Raw genomic sequence first — 24,695 nt, 5'->3', positions numbered from 1 at the left:
AAATATGTACCACACTTTTCGTACAGCCTACTGTTTGAAATACGGTCAGTCAGTCGGTTTACATTATTGTACCACACTTTTCGTACAGCCTACTGTTTGAAATACGGTCAGTCAATAGGGTTTACATAACAATCCGTAGGCAATTTCTCTGGAAAACATCTAGCAAATCTACCTCAGTTTTCTTACCGCCCATGTTTCAGAACCATATTTGCCCAGTGTCATCACTGTAGATTCCAACAATGACAACAAAAATGGATAAGTAGCAATCAAAAGAACTGGATGATTGCATGAATTAGGTTTTGAAATTATTTTACTAATTTAGAAATAGGGGAGGGGACCAGGGCATACAACCACGTACCTAATTAAACATAAACAACCAAACACATAACAAACCAATACATTTCATGATCAAGAGCAACATTATAATTGCATTTTTATTATTATTATTATTATTTAGCTCTTATTATTATTATTATTTATTATTATATTATATTATATATATATATATATATATATATATATATATATATATATATATATATTATATTATATATATATATATATATATATATATATATATATATATATATATATATATATATATATAATATATATAATATATATATATATATATATATATATATATATATATATATATATATATATATATATATATATATATATATATATATATATATATATATATATATATATATATATATATATATATATATATATATATATATATATATATATATATATATATATATATATATATATATATATATATATATATATATATATATATATATATATATATATATATATATATATATATATATATATATATATATATATATATATATATATATATATATATATATATATATATATATATATATATATGTATTATATATATTATATTATATACATTATATTATATTATATTATTTATTATTATTTATCTCTTGTGCCTGATTTTTTTATCTAGGTCATTAGTTTGTCTATTATAATTCTTAAGGGTACTGCCAATGAAATGGCATAGGGGATCCTGAGCCAGTGCCCCCGAGCCTACACAGGTTTAGAGACACTATAAGCACACTCAAATTAATTTATTTATCCACACTTTTGCACTTATTATAAATAAACTTCACATACTTTTACACCATACACACTCATTACAAATAAACATACTTTTTACTATAAGCACACTCAAATATAAAAAAAAACTACTTGATAATCTAAATAAGAGTACCAGAAATTCACGAAAGAAGGGGTGTTGGCATCCAGACCCGGAGAGTGAAAATGAAATTTGATTCTTTGCACCGTTTGAGTGAAAACTTGCCCAAGCATAAATTTCTATAAAAATCAGGAAAAATTTGCATTTGCTTCCCTAGTTTTTTGTCCCCTCCTCTTAGTTTTAAGAAAATACCTTTTTGAGGGTATTGTTATTAAAAAGTACCTTAGTGGCCTTTTTACTCAGAAAAGGAAAAAAGAATAAAAAACAGCAAATTTGCCCCCGCCTTGGTTTTGAAAATACAATGTAATAAAAGAAACTACTTCTGAGGACAATATTTATTCCAGTAGGTTTTTTTTCTGTTTAAAGGCTTTTCCCCCAGAAAAGTAATTAACTATAAAATAAAGGGAAATAAGGTACCAAGGAATGTGCACATGAAATCTGATTACGCTAATTGGTTACGTGGATACACAGGTATGTATATTTTAAAATTAGGAAAATTGGGAATCGGGAAATTCTTAAAAAAAATCGGGAAACTTTTAATAACAAATACCTCCGGATGTATTTATGCAGAATTTGGTAGTAGCGGGCACCAAATCAAAAAAAAAAAAAAAAGAAGAAAGACACATGGGTTGAATGTCAGCAAAAAAAGCTAAAAACCCATGGAACCAAAAAGCTGAAGAAGGTTTGGCTGTCCTTTTTAGGGGTAGTTGTCATTGGTAGTCAACAAATTGCCAATGTTTGAATTCTTACGGCCGAAATTGTTGTCTAATTTAATTGATTAGTTTCGCTAATTCATTTTCACGGTTCAACGTGTCAACACTGAAGAAAATGTTATACTGCTCATAAAAATTCATAATTCTGATACGACTGAGAGAAAAATCTAAAAAACAGTTATGAATAGACCTAAGATGGGTAAAAAAGTATGGATTTTGATGTCCTCGGTATTTGGAGCATTGGGAATAACTACCTTGTCGGATTACCGATAGTAGCAGTAGTAGATTCAGGATTATTTTGATTTGACGTTATTTGCTAGTGGTTTCAGGTTCTCTCGAAATTTCAAGATTCCTTCTTGTAATTACAAATTATTCTTCAATTAAATATAAACGAAAATCTAATGTCATATAAATAATGTTTATCATTATACATTTCCTTTGAAAATTTGTTTTCTAAATTTAGACTTCTATGGGCCCTGGTTCGCTCTTTACTAAGTTGTAATCATGTCTGCAATCATGAAAGACATAAATATTTACACTTTTCGCTTTTATGCATAGTATACAGTCCGTAATGCACGAAACTACTTTTGGGGGAATTATATATTCGGTATTGTTTTTTTATATAAATACCTTTTCTTCGGGGAATTATGGATATTGAGCAATAAAAGTTTCTAAGTATAAGGTACAACTTTCATTAAATGAAAGCAATTTCAGTAGTCGTAATTTCGATTTCCGTTTTAATGGGTTTCTTCTCTGATTTTAAAATGATTTTTCACTTTTTTTATTTGAACTCCAACTTGGTCATAATCATCACGTATGACTTATGTTTCTTTTAAAAAAAAAAGCATAATTATATATATTTAAGATTCTAGACGGTTTCTGAATTTTTCACATGTTTAAAGACAAGACAATAAAATGTATAGCAATAATAATGTACGGTGTTTCGAATAATGTCACGTAAGTGACAAAGGCGGAAATAATACAGACAAGTATACAAGGGAGAAAAAATAACGGTAGTGAAAATATACAAATAGAAAAATAAAGATAGATAAGAAATCAGGATAGCGAAGAATATAGAATTGAAGACATCTTAGCCAGTTAATATAATAAAAAAAATAAAAAAAAAAACGTGAAGACATGTTTGTGTGAAATTGGACTCCAATGGGATAAGAAATTAAGCGAATTGTATTATTAAATTTTCTAATTATTCCTAATTTTTCACTTATTGTCATTTTTAATTTCGATTGAGATACCACCATAGCAATGTTTGGTTAAAGTGCCAGTATTTTGTTTGACACAATCCTAGCTGTATTTTGTTTTAAAAAGTTCTTGAATTTCAAGGAGCTTAGACCAAAAGAGTTTTATATGTTTTTTTTTAAACTGCCCCCCCTCTTAACACGCTATTTTATATTAATTTAATTTTAGCTTCAGTTGCGGCACCACCATGGCAGTGCTCGGTTAAAGCGCCAGCATTTTGCTGCACACAGCCCTAGCTATATTTTATCTGGAAAAATTCCTGTGGATTTCGAGGGGCTTCGACCAAAACGGCAGGAAGTGATTGTGAATAAAGAATCGGACTTTCTGCTTGGTGGTTCTGAAAATTCAGCGAACGAAGGAAAAGGGCCATGGTCTGAGTGGTCAGAACCAAGTGAATGCTCTAGGACGTGTGGAGGGGGAGTATCTATTCAGACAAGACAGTGTCTTCAAAATAGGTATGATATATTCTTTATATTTTGAAACCTTCTACAGCATCCGAATAGTATAATTTGATAACGTCTGATAATCGCTAAATCTGATAACGGGTCAGTCTATGTGTTATAAATTTTTCGGAATTTGAAATGATGCGGAACTGGCACATAGGCAATATTTTTTTCCTTTGGGGGGGGGGGGGGAGCAAAATACAAATTTATTTTATAATTTAAATAGGAGTTGTGCCAGGGTTGTATTCAGGATTTTTTTCGGGGTAGGGGGGGGGCACAAAAAGAATTTTTGGTGTGGGGTTAAAAAAAAATAAAACCGCATCAACAATTTGCTTATGTTCATTTTCGCTACATTTTTACAAGTCGGACAAATATTTCGGGAGTTTCTAACCATCTACCCCCCCCCTGGATACGGCCTTGTCCTGTATACCTACGTCCCATTTGTTTGATGATATGAATAAGAATCGCATATAAATTTGGTGGAATTGCTCATTTACTTTTTCATATTCTCTTTTACTGTCCTTTCTAATCAGCAGTATGTCAATCCACTACTAAATTTATTCAAAAAGAAAAAAGACCCCTACGAGTAATTAAATAAAAAAAAACAAGTTTTTTTAACTGAAAGTAAGGAACGACGTTAAAACTTAAAACGAACAGAAATTATTCCGTATATGAAGGGGGCTGTCCCCTCCTCAACGCCCCCTTTACGCTAAAGTTTTTTTATTGTTTAAAAAAATAGAGTTGTCAGAAAGTCAAACTTTAGCGTAAAGAGCGAGGCGTTGAGGAGGGGACAGCCCCTTTCATATACGTAATGATTATTGCTTCTTTCCATTTTTAATGTCATTCCTTACTGTCAATTAAGAAAAACTTGTTTTTTTTTTATTTAATTTTTGAATGTTTTTGAATTCGTTCAGATTTTGATTTTGGCTCCTCGCACATGAATAATAAAAACACAATTTACATATTATATTTGGTTAAATGGCTTTCTCGAAACTTGTTTAATTTTATTTACGAACGTTTTTATTAGTAATAAATATACGTAACTTAGAATTAACTTACGTAACGAACTTCTATATTCATAAATTTTTAACACGTATATTAGGGGGTTCACCCCTAGTCAATACCCTGCTCTTTAAACTATAGTTCGAATTTTTTTCCAGTTCTTTAAAAATGACCTCTTAATCACAATCAGTTGATCAGTTGAAAAACTTGTTTTTTTTTATTTAATTCCTGATCTTTTTCTTTAATAATGCTGGGAAATCCGGCACCCCCTTCATAGCAATGTCCCTTCCCCCATGAAAACTTCCTTCATGGAAAGATCCTTCCATATAGCCCCCGACCCTCTCCTGCCCCCACCTACCAGACAAAAACTCCTCTGAAAAAGTTTGTATACTTCCCAATAACCAAAACTATATGTTAACATTGAGTAAAGTTAATAACTTTCAGCCCTCCCTCTGGGAACTTTGGGGGATCAAGTCATCCTAAAAGACATTTTTATCATACTTTAGACCATGCTGAACAAAATGGCTATCTCAAAATTTTGATCGGATGACTTTGGGAAAAAATGAGCGTGGGAGGGGGCCTAGTTGCCCTCCATTTTTTTGGTCACTTAGAAAGGGCAATTTAACTTTTAGTTTCCATTCGAATGAGTCCTCCCACGATATTGTAGGACCAATGGGTCGATATGATCATCCCTGGAAAACAAAACAAAAAAACAAAAAAAAAACAAATAAACACGCATCCGTGATCTTTCTTCTGGCAAAAAATGGAAAATTCCACATTTTTGGAGATAGGAGCTTGAAACCTCTACAGTAGGGGTCTCTGATACACTGAATATGATGGTTTGATTTTCAGTAAGGTTCTCTCATTTTTGGGGGGTCGTTCCCCCTGGTTTAGAAAATCAGCCAAATTTTCTCAGGCACGTAACTTTTGATGGGTAAGATTAAACTTAATGAAACGTATATATTTGAAATCAGAATTAAAATCTGATTCTTTTAATCTATCTATTGGTATCAAAATCCCGTTTTTTAGAGTTTCGGTTACCATTGAGCCGGGTCGCTCCTTACTTACAGTTCGTTACCACGAACTGTTTGACACCAACCATTTTTTTTGCCATGACCCCAAATTCATATGCGCATAGAAACGTCGGGGCAGGTGGTAAGAAATTCCAACTGTCTAGATAAATTTCGATCCCGTGGCAATTACTCAGAAGCCGCCATTGTCAAAAGCACTTAATCCGGTATTTCGTACTGAATTTGAATGTTAAGCCCCTCGTTTATTTTTTTTTTTCCAGATCATACTTGATCTCCGCAACCTTTGTGTTACAACTCTTATCGCATTTGTATGGTTTCCCATAGTTCAATCTGCCAAGACTTAAACCGTATTCGCAATTTTGGCTCTATCTGATCCAACTTAATTTTTTCCGCAAAGTTTTGAATCAGTACTAAAAAATCACTGTAATTCAATTATTGAGTTTTCAATTTGGTTTTTGTCAAATCTCATTGAATCTTTATATTTTTTTCATTCTGCTTTTTCTCAAACCCAATAGATGTCTGAAATCAAGACTTCACTTGATTTCAAGTGATTCCATGATTTAAGACATTCTGTGTTTCTTTTTCTTCTTTTTTTTTTGGGGGGGGGGGAGGGGTGTGATTATTGAGGGAAGGAGGTTTGAAAATAATGTCTTGATTTGAAACATGTTTTTTTATTCTTCATTATTTTTTTTGGGGGGGGGGGGTTGAGGGTGGGAAGGGTGAATATTGAGAGAGAGAGAGGTTTGCAAATAACATCATTAGTATTTAAAATTTTAATTTGTTTTTCTCTATTTTTATCTTTTCTCTCTTGCTGCTATTTTGTATATTTATTTGGTTTATTTGTTAATTTTGAACTTTTGTTAATTTTTTCACTTTCTTCTCATGTTTCATGCAATTATTTGGTATAAATTAAAGTTGAAAATACCAGTTCCTGCGTATCAGCTGGGCTACAGTAGTTTTCCCTTAGAGCTGTGTGTTGTTTGAGCAACTTGGCTCCAGTGACAATCAAGTGAAGTAAGAAAGGAAGTGCCTATGGTTTTCCATAACTTCACCAATCAATACCGTGAGATCCTATATCAGTGATCGTTTTATCCGACTTCAAACAGTGATGAATTTGCATATTAGCCCCGTTTTTTAAGACTACTACTACTACTACTATGAAGCCACCACAATACCAAGCCGCCTTAGGCAAACAGCTGCACACGCTAATATTCTACTCCAATCTACTCAATGCTTCATTCTTTACCCCCTCCTAAGAAGTTTGAATTTCCTTTAAATCCTGCCTTATGACTTCTTCCCACTTCATCAGGAAATTGCCTGCTTTTCGTTTGACCACAGATAGATGGCAAAAAACCGCAATCTTTGGCAGTCTGGTAGTCCGTAAAACGTGTTCTAGGTTCTAGCCACTTCAACTCTTGCCTTCGTTACAACCCTAAAAAGTGGGATTGAACTGCATTCTAACTACATCGAACTACATTTGATAGTGGGGGTGGGTAGGCTAATTCTCGTACATGCCCCATTCCGTCGTGGTATGTTTCAATTTTCAGCACCTGACGCCCGGGCTAATTTTCGTAGGCCTACAGCTTGAAATTGAAGCTGAAAATTACTACTAAAATATTACTTTTATCAAATTATCGAGTTTAAAATTAGGATTTTCCCAGTCTCATTGAATTCGTATATTTTCTTCGTTTTGCTCTCCCAGACACGGCTGCCGTCCGAAGTCAAGAGGTCGCTGAAAATAATGTAGTCAGAGTAGTTGTATACATCCACTTCATAAATTTCACTCAGACTTCAGAAACTATAATTTCTACTAGGATCTCTGGAAAATCAAGTGAAATAGGAAATAAAATGTTTAAGGTATTCGTAAACTTCACCAATCAGTACAGCGATGCCTATATTGAAAATTGATCCATATAACTCCAAATCATGATGAATTTACATGTTAGCCATGTTTTTTATTGCCTTTGCCTGTAGTCTGTAACAATTTAGTAATTCTCTGTAGTCATTTAAATCCCATTTTGTTTGCCAGTTGCGGAGTACTGGTCATCAGTGACCAGCAGAGAAAAAACGGTTTATTACTTAAAAATTGGTTGACAGAAAAAAACTTAATGGCTTGTTCACAGCCAATGGCGAAATTTTTGCCAGTCGCCGCCACTAAAGCTGAAGTTTGCGTGTAACAACTTACAAGTAAAGATAAAAACACAAAAGCATCTTGTGACTGGCAAAACGCCAAAGTTCGAAAATAAAAAAATTTTGGTAAGCAAATATACAAAATAAGCTCTTTTTTTCGAAGCATTCTTATGCAAAATTAAACTTCAATGAAAAGAGTGAGGATTGAGAGGTGGTATCCCGCCTCATGTTTAGAGTAAAGCCGGTTGTGGTATTAAGAACGAGCAGAAATTAAATAAAAAAAAACAGCAACTTTTTTCGGATAGTAAAGAGTGATATTAAACTTACAACGCACATAGATTACTTTGTATATTAAAGGGGCAGGGGCGGATCCAGGATTTTTTTTGTGGGGGGGGGGTGCAAAACAGGTTGATCCGATAAACTTGCGTTAGGAGCAAGTTTAATTAACGCAAGCTTGCTTTAATTAAGTAAATTACACTACTTTAGACGACGTTAGGGGGCGCGTGCCCCCCTCGACCTCCCCCTGGATCCACCACTGTAAAGGGGCTATACTCTTCTCCCCCGCTTTTTACACTAAAGTTTGACTTTTTCTCCCAAATACGTCGAGGAAGAATGCTCAGTACAACGACAATTCGAATGGGATAAAAACTATTTTTCACAATGCCTCAAGAACGGCAGGCAAATATTGGTAAATATTGGTAAATATTGATACAAAATTGGTGAATATTGGTAAAAAATTGGTAAATATTGGTAACAAATTGGCAAATTGGTAATCACTTGCAATTTCCCACTAACTCTTAGGCGCTAAGCCCTTTTCGGTCATTCTCCCTCGCTGTCAAATTTTATCCCGAGACAAGAATTATCCCACTGATGCATTATTTAGTCAATAAATTAGTGGAGGGGGTAAGCATTAATTAATCAACTCCTTTTGTGTCTCTAGATCCATAATGTACACATTAAATTCCACATTTAACCTCAATTTGCACGTTTTCTTTTTAAAATCATGGTTGTGATTTCAAAAATTTGGACAAAAATTATGACAAAGTTGCTCATGTTATTCAAAGTAAGAAGTAGGCTATAGGCTACCATTGAAATTACGATTAAGTTGAACGTTAATCTGGGTTAACGCTTCCCGTTTAATGCCTTGCAAAAAAAAAAAAAATGTAAAAACATTTTTCATTTCAGGATTATTTTTTTTCAAAGCACGATGGATGTCTCTCGGGTAAATATGTAGTTTTCAACATAATTTAGCTAGGATGAAAGTGAACAAATCATTTCAGGCATTTTTTTATTCCCTTTCATAATCCAATATGGGGGAAATTACATTTTGAGTCCTTAAAGGGGTTAAAAGTGCTGAAAACAGCCCATTGTAACTAAAAGTATAAAAATGCGCTTCTTAAAAAAAATGGCTAGTGAGAAAAAATTGACAATTGCAACTGAATCAGGAATGATAGTTATTACTTTCATTAGTTTTAACAGTACAATTTTAAAATGAAAACAACCTGCAGACATTTTTAAGAAGAACCTTAAACCCCTGAAAAATGACGTTAGTTTTACTGTGATTTTAAAATGACGTTAGTTTTACTTGTGGTTTTGGCTGTTTTTAAAAATTACTTTTAAAAATTAGGTTAGGTTGGGTAAGCTTTTAGCCCCTTTAGGACTCGAAATTTAATTTCCCTAGAAGGATTATTGACTTATTAAAAAGCATAAAAAAATATCAATTGATGTATTCACATTCATCATAGCTAAATTATGTTGTTAACTGCAAATTAACCGTCTCTGGAGCAAGTTGCAAATGTATGTTTGTATTGTTTAATGCATATTGTAATTACCTCTGATTTAATTTTAGGAGGGTAACCAGCGATTGATTGTTTTTAGTTGTTTTCCTTTTCCGTGTTTTTTTTTCCTTTCTGTTTTTCTTCCTGCATTCCACCGCAAGCCAAGCAAAGCTTGCGGTGGATATATGATGATGTATCTAGTTTTATTACTGAATAAATTTATCTATCTATCCTTTTTTCTCACTCTATGGGGTGAACACAACCCTTGCTTCAAGATTTTTGTCAATCAGATCATAAAAATGAATCAATGTAAAGAACAAAACTGTCAACCCTGTTTAACGGCCTAGAAACAATTCTGGTGTCGAGATTGCTATCGACAATTGAAAAGCTTCAGACTGATTGGGTAAAGATAAGTTTCAGCAACGAGGGATTTATGAAAGACATCAAGAGTAGATACCGCCAGTAGAGATCATCAGCTTTTCTTCACAGGGTTTAGCAGGTAACAAACCTTCGTTACGAGCATCAAAATTCGCATCGAAAACCTTTGGGCAAGACAAGTTAATCTACCCTTGATTAACTTCTTGATATGATTTCTTTTCCCCCACATGAAACAATATTCCTACTCCATTGTAATAAGAAAATCTGCTAAAATGTTGGCAATGAAAAATTACCCTCAAAAGTATCTTACGAGAAGGAGGGGGGAAATTTTAAAAAGGGAAATCGATGTGTCAAGTAGGGACTAAACCAGGGGAGAGCCCTTCGCAAATCTACCTCCCACAATTTTTTTTAGATCATAATGAATTTTTCTTTATTATTATTTCCCTAGTCTCAAAGTTCCGCCCCCTCCTTTGTCCTACACATATTTTTGATGATAAATAGGAAATTTTTTAAAGGAACTGTGAAGATCTTGATAAAAAAAAAATGGAGGGGGAGCCTTACGCACTACGTTGGTGCCTACTTATTACACCCCCTTTTGGTACTTTCTGCTCAGGCTCACATCATATGTACGGCATGAATATCTCGCATTGCGTTATAATATAAATTTAGTAAATGCATTAGTTGAACATTTATTAATCGTACTGATCGGACGTATTAATAAGATCAAAAATTCCCGGATTAATCACTTTTTTTGTAACACCCACACCAGACAGATAGTCGGAGGCAAAAAACTCTATGGCATACCAGAGCGTTTAGGCTCTTGAACAACCGCCATTAGAATATTTAAGGTGCTTAAATTTTAATAGGCCATAAAATGGTCCATAAAGGCTGGGGAGCAAATTTTGTTCTGCAAAAAAAGAAAAATATTGGTTTAACATCCCGAGAAAATTCCACAACATGATTCCTCTCACATATTGTCATCACAGGATGTCATTTGACTCATGGTGCCCCAGGCATCTCAAATTAACTCAGGAATGCTAATTACGATGGAAAAGAAGCAAAGGGGCAATCGTCACCTCCTTAGATTTTGATAATTAATTTCTATGGCATTTTCAGTTTTAAAACTCGGAAAAAGCACAAAGCACCCCCCCCCCCCCACTAAATTTAAAAATACTTTGTTTTCGCTTTTTGTCACGAAGAAAAAAAAAAATTTTTTTTTCTTCGTGACAAAAAGCGAAAACATCTTTGCTCCCCTTCTCACGCGTCATGAATTTACACCCCTGGATTTGAGTTTAGTGCAATTACCGTAAATGCAGAAGAAAAAACAAAAAAAAAACTTCTCAATAAAAAAAGGAGTTCTAAGAAATGAATTTGAGAAGTCTGACCCTGGTTTAAGATCTGTCAACCAAATGGGCTGTTTCGACTTTTTTTAGAATGAGAAATTTACTAAATAAGCTTTGCTCTCGTAGCTGGGTGATTCAGAAATTGAAGTTTTTCATAAAAATTTAAGATGTGCATGTACGACGCATTTGAGCTCAGTTCCTTTGAAAATTTGAGTTTTAACGAATTGCACATTTGTGTACGCACATTTCTTGTTTGCACATTTTCTTGTGTATTTCTTGTGTATTTGTGCACATTTCTTGTTTCTTTTCTTCTTTTAACATTAATTTCCACTTTTTGGTTAATTAATTGAATAATTTCTTAATCATCCGACCCTTTTAATGTTTTACGCCTAAAATAAATAAATAAGATAAAATGGATTTACATTTAAAACAAATTACATTTTAAACGTTTTCTCTTTCATAACGATAAAAAATTCAAAATTGTTGAGATCTTCAGGAATGAATATCAATATATATTAAACTGTCAATGTACATTCATTTGCTCTTTTCACCAATCTTGTTTAATATGGTGTTATTGTTGTTTTGTTTTATGTTATGAAAAATAAAAATGCAAAGATCAAATTACAAATTATTTTCAGTAAAGCACAAATTGCCCTCTGGTCTTCAGAAGGCACAGGGGTGTTTGTGGTAATTTCTGTGGTACTTCTGTTTGGGGTAATTTCTGTGGTACTTCTGTTTGGGGTAATTTCTGTGGTACTTCTGTTTGTGGTAATTTCTGTGGTACTTCTGTTTGTGGTAATTTCTGTCATACTTCTGTTTGTGGTAATTTCTGTGGTACTTCTGTTTGTGGTAATTTCTGTGGTACTTCTGTTTGTGGTAATTTCTGTGGTACTTCTGTTTGTGGTAATTTCTGGTTGTTTTAAGTTTGACGTGGTTAGTTATTGTATTTTTCTTCATTTGTAGGTTTTTGACTTGACTTATTATTTGACTTATTTATGCTCGTCTTTCGTTTATTACAGTGGTGTTGTTGGGAAGGGGGGGGGGGCAAGGGGGAGGCAGTTGCCCCCTAACAATTTGGATAAAATTTATTATATAGCCCGTGCCCCTTGACTATCAGGACATGGACCCCTCTTGCCCCCCCCCCCCCCCAATAAAAATTCTGGAGCTACATCCCTGGTTTAGTGTAACTCTTTACTCTTTCTTGAAAACTACGTTCACTGAAAAAGTTTTTTTCTTTGAAAAAACTTTCTTTGAAAAGTTAATTCAACTTATAGTTGAATTTCGTAATTAGCTGGCTACATATTCTTTTATTGGTCTCACGTATGGGGGGAAATTTCAAACTTTCATAGAAATTTTTTAAGGAGAAAAGGGGACGAAATTTTTTTCTCCTCACCTCACAGAAGAGTAATAACTACAAATTTGTATGCCTGTTATCCGTGAGATTCTTTGAATATTTACTAATAAATCAATGTATAGGGTTTAAGTATTGACCAGAAACTGGTATAATACGTTTTTTACTCTTTCTTAAGATTACCTTTGACGAACTTGAGGGAGGACACAAACAAAGCATACGATTTCTAATATTCATCTCAGGTCAAATAACACGATCATTCTTTTTCATCAGACGAGAATTTGAATTATTTTAAAATCTTATTACCATCATAAGGTGGGAACTAAAGGCAATATTCGGAATCAAACAGTTCGTGGTAACGAACTGTAAGTAAGGAGCGACCCGGCTGAATAGTAACCAAAACTCTAAAAAACGGAATTTTGATGCCAGTATATACTTAAAAGAATTGGATTTTTATGCTGATTTCAAATATATAAATTTCACCAAATTCAGTTTAACCCATCAAAAGTTACAAGCATGAAAAAAATTTACCTTATTTTGGATAAAAGGGAGAAATACCCTCTAATGGTGATAGAATATTAATGACAATCAAACCATCAGATTCAGCGTAACAGAAAACCCTACTGTAGAGGTCTCAAGCTCCTATCTGCAAAAATGTGGAATTTTGTATTTTTTGCCAGAAGAAAGATTACGGATGCTTTTATTTGTTGTTTTTTTTTGTTTTTTTTTTCCCAGGGTTCATCCCATCAATCCAGTAGTTCTAGAATATCATGAGAGGGCTCATTCGAATGGGAAGGATCTCATTACGTGGGAGGATCTTTACGCGGGAGGGCTCATTACGTGGGAGGATCTTTCCATGGATGATGTTTCCTTGGGGGAAGGGACATTTCTATGAAGGGGGCGCCGCATTTCCCAGCATTATTTTTAAAAACGATCAGAAATTTAATAAAAAAACGAGTTTTTTCAACTGAAAGTAAGGTGCAACATTAAAACTTAAAACGAATAGAAATTATTACGCATATGAGGGGGTTCACCACCTAGTCAATACCTCGCTCTTTACGCTAAAGTTTTTTTTTAGTACTTTCAAAAGAGCTATCAATTATAATTAACCGGACTTTGTGATTCAGGGGTTTGTGATTCGAACAAAATTTTAACTTTGGCTTAAAGAGCGAGGTATTGACTAGGGGACGAACCCCCTCATATACGTAATAATTTCTGTTCGTTTTAAGTTTTAAGATTGCTCTTTACTTTCAGTTGAAAAAAACTTGTTTTTTTATTTAATATCTTAAAGAAATGAAATAGACCATATATTTTAGCTTGAACAGTACGTACGTCTTACATTGTCTTTCTTTGTACTACTGTCGAAGTTTGTTTCTAAAAGTGAACAGATACATGTTTTTTTGTAATATAAGTTCGCTGCAACTTTTTGAAAGGTATTCCAGTAGCTCAATTTGCTAACTGCTGCTGACATGTAGTTAAGAGTGTGCCAGTAATTGCCATTTCAAACACCATCAATCATTTTTGATCTCTGTTCACAGTTAGAATTTAAAAAAGCGGATTAGCTTGTCGCACCCTTTATGGATAATGAAAAAAATGTCTTATTATAACTTAGGGGGAAAAAAGATTAAGAAACGAACAAGGAAAGCGTAATCCATCCATCTTAATAAGCTGTCACTAACATATGAACAACATAGATTTTAAAGTGAAACCATTAAGCTGCTTGTGTCTAACAAGAGGAATTTGATGGAAGAATGTAAAAGAATGTAATAGACGCTATCGGCCACGAACACAGATAGCCTACCTGTTTTTTGGAAATTCAACCCTCCCTCAAATCCATCAAATTACAATTAAAATATGAAAGAAAAAAAGTTTGGATAATTCATGTTTCCTCACTAAAAAGTATGCTTTTAATTCATTGGATTATCTTTGCAAAGTACTTTCGTATGCCAACCCCATTATTCCTTATGGAGAGACAAATAACCCAAATTTTAAAAACCACGCCTGAATGAATCAAATAGCCCGATGATCTTGCTTGGCATTATTTTAAGCCATAAAAAAAAACAAAAAAAAACTATTCGTTACTTTATGTGAAGTTTTAAGCAAGTAAAAAGAATAAAAATGTTTGAGTCGCAACAATTTTTACAAGTAATCTCTCTGTTTTTCTTTGACTCCATGCTTCCTTAATGCATAAATCTGTCCCTCGTATATTACTCCCACTTGTTAAAACGGCATGTTTCATTAGCCGTCTTTATTTGAAGGTTATTCTTTCAAAACAATCTTTTGTTCCCTCTAATGGAGCTCTCTAGGGCTATAATGAAAGAAAGGTTGATGTGGTTAGGGCACATTGTGCGGATGAAGGATGACAGATTGCTGAAGTTTTTGGCCAACCGTCTAGGGCTAAACGGAAAGCAGGTCGTCCTCGTCTGGGGTGGAAGGATGTCATAAAGAAAGATTTAAAGGAAATGGGAACTTCGTGGGCGGGTGTAAAAAGGGAGGCTTTGAATAGGTTAGGGTTGAGGAGGAGCGTGCGTAGCTGTGTTGGCCTCAGGCGGTTTGGTGCTGCGGCGAGTTGTTAGTAGTAGTAGTAGTATGGAAGATTTCCACTTTTACTTTACTAAGAAGAGAAACTATACAAAACAAGATCCTAATTTTGGGCATGTCTGGCAATGCTACACTGTGCTTCTGTATTTACTTTTTCGATAATTTGCCAAAAATATCTAATAAATGTGATTTCACAGTTAATTATGCAACATCTTCAGCAACAGTCATTTCACTTCTTCCAGCTTAAGTTAGGTCAGAAATAACTTAAACAGGGCTACTAGAGGGTCCAGGCCGGAATAGTGGCCCTCTCCTTCATCATGTCCTAAGTAGACAGGGAATTGTTCTTATGGTGGGAAAGGGCCCCAGAACGTAGCAAATTTTCTTCAAGTCTCTATTGTCCCAGTAGAGGGGTTTTGGAGTATCCTCAAGAAGGGGTAGTGTCACCATATTGCCATTTTTAGTGCAGGAATAGAATATTTACTCTCAGTCTTTAGAGTTTGACCTATAAAATATTTGTGTTCGTCAAATTTTTGATGACTATCTGTGTCGTATTTTTGTTTTACATTTTTTTTTCTTAAAATAATAAATAATAATGATTACGCAGCGTTAAGCCTATCCCCATGATTGGACTTTTTAAATTTTTTCCGAAATTTTAAATAATTCTTATATATTTTGTGGTTATGACAAATTTGCTCTTCAACACGATAAAAAAATTACCAAGAGCCTGCTTCATATGTAGGCTACCATTTGGTTCGGACAAGCTTAATAAAAACTAATGAATTTATAGAATAGTGAATTCTAACGTTTAATTAAGTCAACCGTTCATAAATATAAAATAGAATAATCAAATTTCGAGATAAAACTGTCAAATGGCATTTTCAAAGTTTTTAAACGTATAACTCAGCGCTTTTAAATAAGAAGAGACTTTTCGATGTTTTGATGCACGATTTGACTTTTTTTCGAATTTTGATAAAGTACTGTAACAATATAAGTACGGTTTATAATCCAGATCGAATCAGAAAATTGGTTAATAATTAATTTGTAAATTAAGCTGTACAGTCTTTCTCAGCACCATGAAAATTGACGCCGATGGAAAACTAAATACTGAAAAAAAGATTAGCGTTGGTTGCACGTTGAAAACAATTCTTATGACTAAAAGCACCAAAAACTGACATCGAAGACGCACTGAAAATCAATTATTGGAACCACAATTGACGACCAAAGCACTTTGATTATAATTCTTGCTACAAACAATGTCAAAATAAACATAAAATAAATTACCATTGAACGCCAAATTGACGTTAACTCACGTTCAAAATAATTCACATGGTAAACATTGTGAAAATTGACGTCTGTCACACCTCAAAACAAATCATTGAACATAAAATTAACGTTGAATGCATGGTGCAAATAAGTTTGCACGAAGAATAAGGTCAACATTGACATTGAGGGCACTGAAAATGATAAACAAAGCCAAAATCGACGCCAAAAATTAATTTTTATTAAGTTCCCGATTGATGTCGCGAATGTTTTTCGAATATTTTAACAAAAATTGACGTTGCTAGTACATAGACCATAAAATTAAGGGTAAACAACGGATAAAATTCTTTTTATATTAAGAAGATTTTCCTCATTTAAACCATCTTTTACAGATTCATAAATATATAAGAATATTTATCTTAGATAACTTGTTATGCGCCTTTTTGCTTTCAGGATAGCGCGAATTTCTATCGACAAAATTTGTACTTTTTCTTCTTTTTTTTTTTAGTGGGAATTCAGAGCAGTGTTCAGGCCCGTCAAGGAAGTTCTTTTCCTGCAATGTTCAGGTGAGAAATTCGTTATTATTAAAAAGTATTTTTTACGAGATTGTAATTATTATTATTGGTGTTTTTAAGGGTTCTTAAAAAAAGCCAATCTCAATGTACAATTATATATATTCGTGTTTGCTTCCCTCAGCATGTTATTTATCAAACGTTTCGTGAGTAGAGTAAGAAGTACCATTTTGCCAAGGCCTCCGTACAAACAGGTTCTTCTAGTAGTCCTATTCTACAGGAGCATTACACTCTTTGCCAGGGGAATGACGCAATTTCAAAGACTAGAACCTTATACTTTGCGTACGCCCCCGTACCAAACAGGTTGTGTGTGTACTTTCAAGTAATTGGGTTACCAGGCTCATTTAATACCGGTCCTATTAAGGACAAGTTTTTACTGACGTAGATTTCTAGTTCATGATATACAAGTTTTTTTTTTATGTTAAATCCGTGGTCATTCATCTGTAAGTTGATTAGTAGGTTTTTTTTTTTAAAAACTTGGCTATTCGTTTCATGGGTTTCATTAATAGAACGAGTAATGCATTTGAAAAGGATAATTACTTCTTTAGTTTACGAGATTTGCGAATTTTTTTTTTGCGAAAAGATATTTGCGTAAAGGTATTGCGAAGGTTTGACATTGTGACTTGACCTAGCTTTACATCGCCGATGTGATATTTATAATACATAAGTAACGTTTGAAAAATATTGTCAATTTAAAAAGAAATGGCTGAAAAGTGTTTTGAGGGGGATGGGTTGCATAGAGGGGTGACTTGCACGAAGGTTCAGTTAAAGGGGATACAGTTGCACGGGGGGTTTCGGTTATACACGGGTTCAGTTACAAGGGGATTCAGTTGCACGGGGGTATCCCTTTTTTTCGAAAATCGGGCCCCCCTGTTTTCAAAATCCCTTTTTCTTCTGAGGCTTGGAGCATTTGTGTCAACAATACAAAGAATAAGCTCAGATATTTAATAGATTTGATGTTTACAAGAGACATTGCTAGAAAGTATTCAATAGCTTAATTGAAAAGTAACGATAGAATAACATTGTGACTTGACCTAGCTTTACCTCGCCGATGTGATCTGTATAATACATAAGTAACGTTTGAAAAATATTGTCAATTTAAAAAGAAATGGCTGACAAGTGGGTTGAGGGGGATGGGTTGCATCGAGGGGTGACTTGCACGCGGGTTCTGTTATAGGGGATCCAGTTGCACGGGGGGTTTCGGTTATACACGGGGTTCAGTTACAAGGGGATTCAGTTGCACGGGGGTATCCCTTTTTTCGAAAATCGGGCTCCCTGTTTTCAAAATCCCTTTTTCTTCTGAGGCTTGGAACATTTGGTGGCTAGATATTAAACGTAATGAAATTTAGCACGGAGGTTCAGTTGTACAGAGTTTCAGTTATACAGGGGTTCAGCTACCTGGGGGTTCTGTGTGTTAAATAAGTAGTTTTTGTATCTTTTAAAAGAACTTTACGGGGATTGAGAGACTCAGATGCCTAATTCTGTGTGATTTTTCTTTACTTGATGGTCATTAAAAACGAAATTTTTTTGTTAAATAAGTAGTTTTTGTATATTTTAAAAGATCTTTATGGGGATTGAGAGAATCAGTTGCCTAATTCAGTGTGATTTTTCTTTACTTGTTGTTCATTAAAATTTAATTTGTTTTGTTAAATAAGTAGTTTTTTTATCTTTTAAAAGATCTTTACGGTGATTGAGAGAATCAGTTGACGAATTCCGTGTGATTTTTATTTAATTGATTGTAATTAAAAACGAAATTTTTTTGTTAAATAAGTAGTTTTTGTATCTTTTTAAAGAGATTTACGGGGATTGAGAGAGTCAGTTGCATAATTCCGTGTGATTTTTCTTTAATTGATGGTCATTAAAAACGAAATTTTTGTGTTAAATAAGTAGTTTTTGTATCTTTTAAAAGAGCTTTACGGGGATTGAGAGACTCAGTCCTCTAATTCCGTGTGATTTTTCTTTACTTGATGGTCATTAAAAACGAAATTTTTGTGTTAAATAAGTAGTTTTTGTATCTTTTAAAAGAGCTTTACGGGGATTGAGAGACTCAGTTGCCTAATTCCGTGTGATATTCCTTACTTGATGGTAATTAAAAACAAAATTTTTATGTTAAATAAGTAGTTTTTGTATCTTTTAAAAGAGATTTACTGGGATTGAGATACTCAGTTGCCTAATTCATTGTGTTTTTTCTTTATTTGATGGTCATTAAAAAAGAAATTTTTGTGTTAAATAAGTAGTTTTTGTATCTTTTAAAAGAGCTTTACGGGGATTGAGAGACTCAGTTGCCTAATTCCGTGTGATTTTTCCTTACTTGATGGTCATTAAAAACGAAATTTTTGTGTTAAATAAGTAGTTTTTGTATCTTTTAAAAGAGTTTTACGGGGATTGAGAGACTCAACTGCCTAATTCCGTGTGATTTTTATTTACTTTGTTGTAAATAAAAAAGAAATTTTTTTGTTCAATAATTAGTTTTTTGTATATTTTACAAGAGCTTTACGGGGATTGAGAGACTCAGTTGCCTAACTACGTGTGATTTTTCGTTCATTTTTAGTCATTAAAAAATATAAATTTTTTTTTTATATAATTATTTTTTGTATCTTTTAATAGAGATTTCAGGGGATTGAGAGACTCACTTGCAAAAATGCGTGTGATTTTTCTTTAGTTGATGGTCATTAAAATCGAAATTTTTGCGTTAAATAAGTAGTTTTTCTATCTTTTAAAAGAGCTTTACGGGGATTGAGAGACTCAGTTGCCTAATTCAGTGTGATTTTTCTTTACTTGGTGGTCATTAAAAACGAAATTTTTGTGTTAAATAAGTAGTTTTTCTATCTTTTCATAGAGCTTTACTGGGATTGAGAGACTCAGTTGCCTAAGTCCGTGTGATTTTTCATTACTTGGTGGTCATTAAAAAAGAAATTTTTGTGTTAAATAAGTAGTTTTTCTATCTTTTAAAAGAGCTTTACGGGGATTGAGAGACTCAGTTGCCTAATTCCGTGTGATTTTTCTTTACTTTGTAGTCATTAAAAATGAAATTTTTTGTGTTAAATAAGTAGTTTTTGCATCTTTTAAAAGAGCCTTACGGGGATTGAGACTCAGTTGCCGTATTCTGTATGATTTTTATTCTTTTCAGTAAAGACATTCGATATCCTAAAAGTGTTTAATTCAAACTTTTTTAAAACTTCGAAATTTTTCAACTTTATTTATTTTTTTCTTTTTTTACATAACTTAAAATGTCAAAATATGCTTACACTTCTAACAATTGCGGTCTGTGATTGGTCAGAGATACGATGTGACTTTCCCACTGGTATTCTATGATCGGTTATTAACACTACCTAATCTATTGCATGTATTAAATCAGTATTGTTTACGCAATGGAACGATAAAAACATAAGTAATATCTATAAAAAAAAAAGTGAAGATGGAGCATTTTAATAAATTATGTTTAAATAGCAATGTTATTGTAGCATTGAATGCTGACAAAGAGAAGTATTTAAACTTTGAAACAAGTACAAGTGGTAGCACTATTGGAAATGTATGCATGCATTGTCATGACAGTAAGGAATTAAATTTCTTTGGAATACCGAAAAAATTCAACTCTTATGTTGGTGGTTATGCGAGATTGAGATCTCCAGAGATAATTGCACTCAAAGAGAATACCAACATAAAAATAATCATTGATGATAGAGGACAACTCCTTGCTACTGTTGCAGGTAACACATTACCTACTGATATATCCAATCGTCACCTTTCGGGTATTAGCATTCAACGGAAGATCAATAAAAGAAAGGCATACTCTTCTACTAATATCGTAAACCATATCTTGTCTACGTGCCGAAACTGTTACCTGTGTAAAAATAATGTGATAATAGACAGTGAAATTGCCAGAAAAATAAAAAGGGCATTGTCAGAAAATATCACGATGGAATATAAAGATGAATCGATGAAAAACAAAGCACCAGCAAACGTTACTGCCAATGATCAAACAGTCATTGAACCAAATAATACCAAAGACAAAAAGCATATTCAGCCTGTTGATGAGACACCAGTAAAAATTGTCTATGACTCAAAATGGAATAATGATTATTCTACTGATTACGAACTAAGAGAAGACAATAGCTATAATATCAAGAGAGAACATGGTGAACTATTTTATGGAGCAGATTCAAAATGTCCAAAGTTAATCATTGATATTAATAATGTATCATAATATATTTTTGTATTAATATTCTACATAGCATTATTTCATTAAAAATATATTATGCATTACATTGTTATGTGTTCGTTATTTTTAGAGTAAGCTAGCATATCAAACGTTTAGAATGTCTAATAAAACGTCGGAGATGTAAGAAAAGGAATTTGTATACATCTATTGTCAGACACATGGGAACAAATTCTTTCTTTAATTCGCCTCCTGGATAAATAAAAAAAGACATTTCATTCAATAAATTAAGACGAAACTCTAAGTAAGCAACAAACTCTTTCTTGAAGTTACCTCATGGATACACAATGCAGAAATTCAATTTAAGAAATTATAAAAAATTGTAAGTAAGTAGAAATTTCTTTAAAAAATATTTTAATACGTTTAATCAATAAATATATTTAATATTAACCAGTCTTTATTCTTTATAAAAGTTTTATTCATTTCATTAAATTATTAAGAAATTGTAAGTAAGTAACAATAGCTTTCTTGAATTCGCTTCCTGGACACAATACAGATATTTAATTCAAGAATTCATAATAAAATCGTAAGTAAGTAATAAAGTATTTATTGTTTTCACCTATTGGATACACAATACTGAAATTTCATTCAAGAAATTATGATGGAATTGTAAATAGGTAACACACTCATGTTACCTCATGGACACACAATGCAGAAATTTAATTTAAGGAATTATCAAAAATTTTAAGTAAGTAGCAAATTCTCTTGGATACACAATATGGAAATTTCATTCAAGAAATTATGAAAATATTTGTAAGTAAGTAACAAACTCTTTATTGATTTCACCTCCAGGATATACAGTACAGATACTTCATTCAAGAAATTATGAAAAAATCGCAAGTAAGTAACTTTTTTTTTCTCTTTATCACAAACAATTTTCACTTAGCTTAATGATGTAGAAATTTAATTCAAGAAATTATTGAAATAATTCTCAGTAAGTAACAATTTCTTTATTGAAGTCAATTCTTGGATACGCAATACGGAAATTTCATTCAAGAAATTATGAAAAAAATTGTAACTAAGTACCAAATTCTTTCTTGAATTTACCTGTTGGACAAACAAAAAAGACATTTCGTTCAAGAAATTATGACAAAATTCTAAGTAAGTAACAAACTCTTTATTGTTTTCACAAGTTAGATATACGACGTAGAAATAAAATTCCAAGAAATTATGAAAAAATTCTCAGTCTAAGTAGTAAATTCTTTCTTGAATTCACCTGTTGGATAAACAAAAAAAAACATTTCGTTCAAGAAATTATGATAAAATTCTAAGTATGTAACAAACTTTATTGTTTTCACGAGTTAGATATACGACTTAGAAATTAAATTCAAGAAATTATGAAAAATTCTCAGTCTAAGTAGCAAATTCCTTCTTGAATTCACCTGTTGGATAAACAAAAAAGTCATTTCGTTCAAGAAATTATGACAAAATTCTTAGTAAGTAAAAAACTTTATTGTTTTCACAAGTTAGATATACGATGTAGAAATTAAATTCATGAAATTATGAAAAAATTCTCAGTAAGTAACCATTTCTTTCTTGAAGTCAACTCTTGTATACACAATACGGAAATTTCATTCAAGAAATTATGAAAATATTTGTATGTAAGTAACAAACTCTTTATTAATTTCACCTCTTGGATATACAGTACAGATACTTCATTCAAGAAATTATGAAAAAATCGCAAGTAAGTAGCTTTTTTTCTCTTAATCAAAAACAATTTTCACTTAGCTACGCGATATAGAAATTTAATTCAAGAAATTATGAAAAAATTCTCAGTAAGTAACAATTTCTTTCTTGAAGTCAACTCATGGATACACACAATAAGGAAATTTCATTCAAGAAATTACAAAAAATATTTGTAAGTAAGTAACAAGCTCTTTATTGATTTCACCTCTTGAATATACAGTACAGATACTTCATTCAAGAAACGTGATTAAACAAGTTTTGAAACTACATGCTAGTTGTCTGCCTTTCCTTGGCACCTTTCCAAAAGAGCGGGGAGTCCCCACTTGTTCCTGCCCATTGCAAAAAATTTAGCAGAACTAAAACTCCACGGTTTCAACCTGCCTGGTTTTTTTTAGGGACCAATCGGCCGATATAGGCAAATTCTCCATAGCTTTATTTCATTTTTTTATGGTACATATAGCCGCTGTTACGGGCGCCCCCGAAACCACGTCTAAATGAACCTTAAAAAAAATGAAATAAAGCAATGTCGACTTTGCATATCTCTCCTGATTGGTCCCTAAAAAACCAGTCTGGTTGAAAACGTGGAGTTTTCGTACTGCTCACTTTTTGCAATGTGTAGGAACCAGTGGGGAATCCCCGCTCGTTTGGAAAGGTGCCAAGGAAAGGCATACAAATAGCATGCAGTTTCAAAACGTGTTTAATCACGTCTCTTGAATGAAGTATCTGTACTGTATATTCAAGAGGTGAAATCAATAAAGAGCTTGTTACTTACTTACAAATATTTTTTATAATTTCTTGAATGAAATTTCCTGATTGTGTGTATCCATGAGTTGACTTCAAGAAAGAAATTGTTACTTACTGAGAATTTTTCATAATTTCTTGAATTAAATTTCTATATCGCGTAGCTAAGTGAAAATTGTTTGTGATAAAGAGAAAAAAAGCTACTTACTTGCAATTTTTTCATAATTTCTTGAATGAAGTATCTGTACTGTATATCCAAGAGGTGAAACTAATAAAGAGTTTGTTACTTACATACAAATATTTTCATAATTTCTTGAATGAAATTTCCGTATTGTGTATCCAAGAGTTGACTTCAAGAAAAAAATGCTTACTTAGTGAGAATTTTTTCATAATTTCATGAATTTAATTTCTACATCGTATATCTAACTCGAGAAAACAATAAAGTTTGTTACTTACTAAGAATTTTGTCATAATTTCTTGAACGCAATGTATTTTTTTTTTATCAAACAGTTGAATTCAAGAATGACTTTGATACATATACTTAGACTTTTTAATAATTTATTGAATTTAATTTATAATTAGTATATATAAATCGTGAAAAAAATAAAGTTTTTTAATTAATTATAATTTTATCATAATTTCTTGAACTAAATTTTTTTTTTTGTTTATCCAACAGGTGAATTCAAGAAAGAATTTACTACTTAGAAAGATATTTTTTTCAGAATTTCTTGAATTTTATTTCTACTATTTATATATAGCTTGTGAAAACAATAAAGTTTGTTACTTACTTTTACTTTTTTCATAATTTCTTGAAAGAAATTTATGTTTTGTTTGTCACACAGTTAGATTCAAGAGAATTTGGTACTTAGTTACAATTTTTTTCATAATTTCTTGTATGAAATTTCCGTATTGCCTATCCAAGGGTTGACTTCAAGAAAGAAATTTTTACTTACTGAGAATTTTTTCAATAATTTATTTAATTACTTTTCTACATAATTTATATAAGTGAC

At 32.4% G+C, this 24,695-nt stretch overlaps 1 protein-coding gene across 1 annotated transcript in view; it reads left to right on the top strand.

Moving 5' to 3' along the window:
• The window catches only part of LOC148949972 (papilin-like), a 191,685-nt gene that overhangs the window by 56,911 nt on the left and 110,079 nt on the right, over positions 1 to 24,695 (top strand). Inside the window, exons 3-4 of the mRNA XM_089091751.1 lie at positions 3,379 to 3,665; positions 16,976 to 17,033. Of these exons, the coding sequence (XP_088947877.1) occupies positions 3,379 to 3,665; positions 16,976 to 17,033 (345 nt within the window). The remainder of the gene's footprint in view (positions 1 to 3,378; positions 3,666 to 16,975; positions 17,034 to 24,695) is intronic.

This window comes from Artemia sp. Qi Xiang Cuo, chromosome 7 (genome assembly GCF_049724085.1).
Source record: "Artemia sp. Qi Xiang Cuo chromosome 7, ASM4972408v1, whole genome shotgun sequence".
Lineage (NCBI taxonomy): Eukaryota > Metazoa > Arthropoda > Branchiopoda > Anostraca > Artemiidae > Artemia > Artemia sp. Qi Xiang Cuo.
Note: the sequence above shows the minus strand (reverse complement) of the source record. Positions and strands in the feature narration are given on the sequence as shown.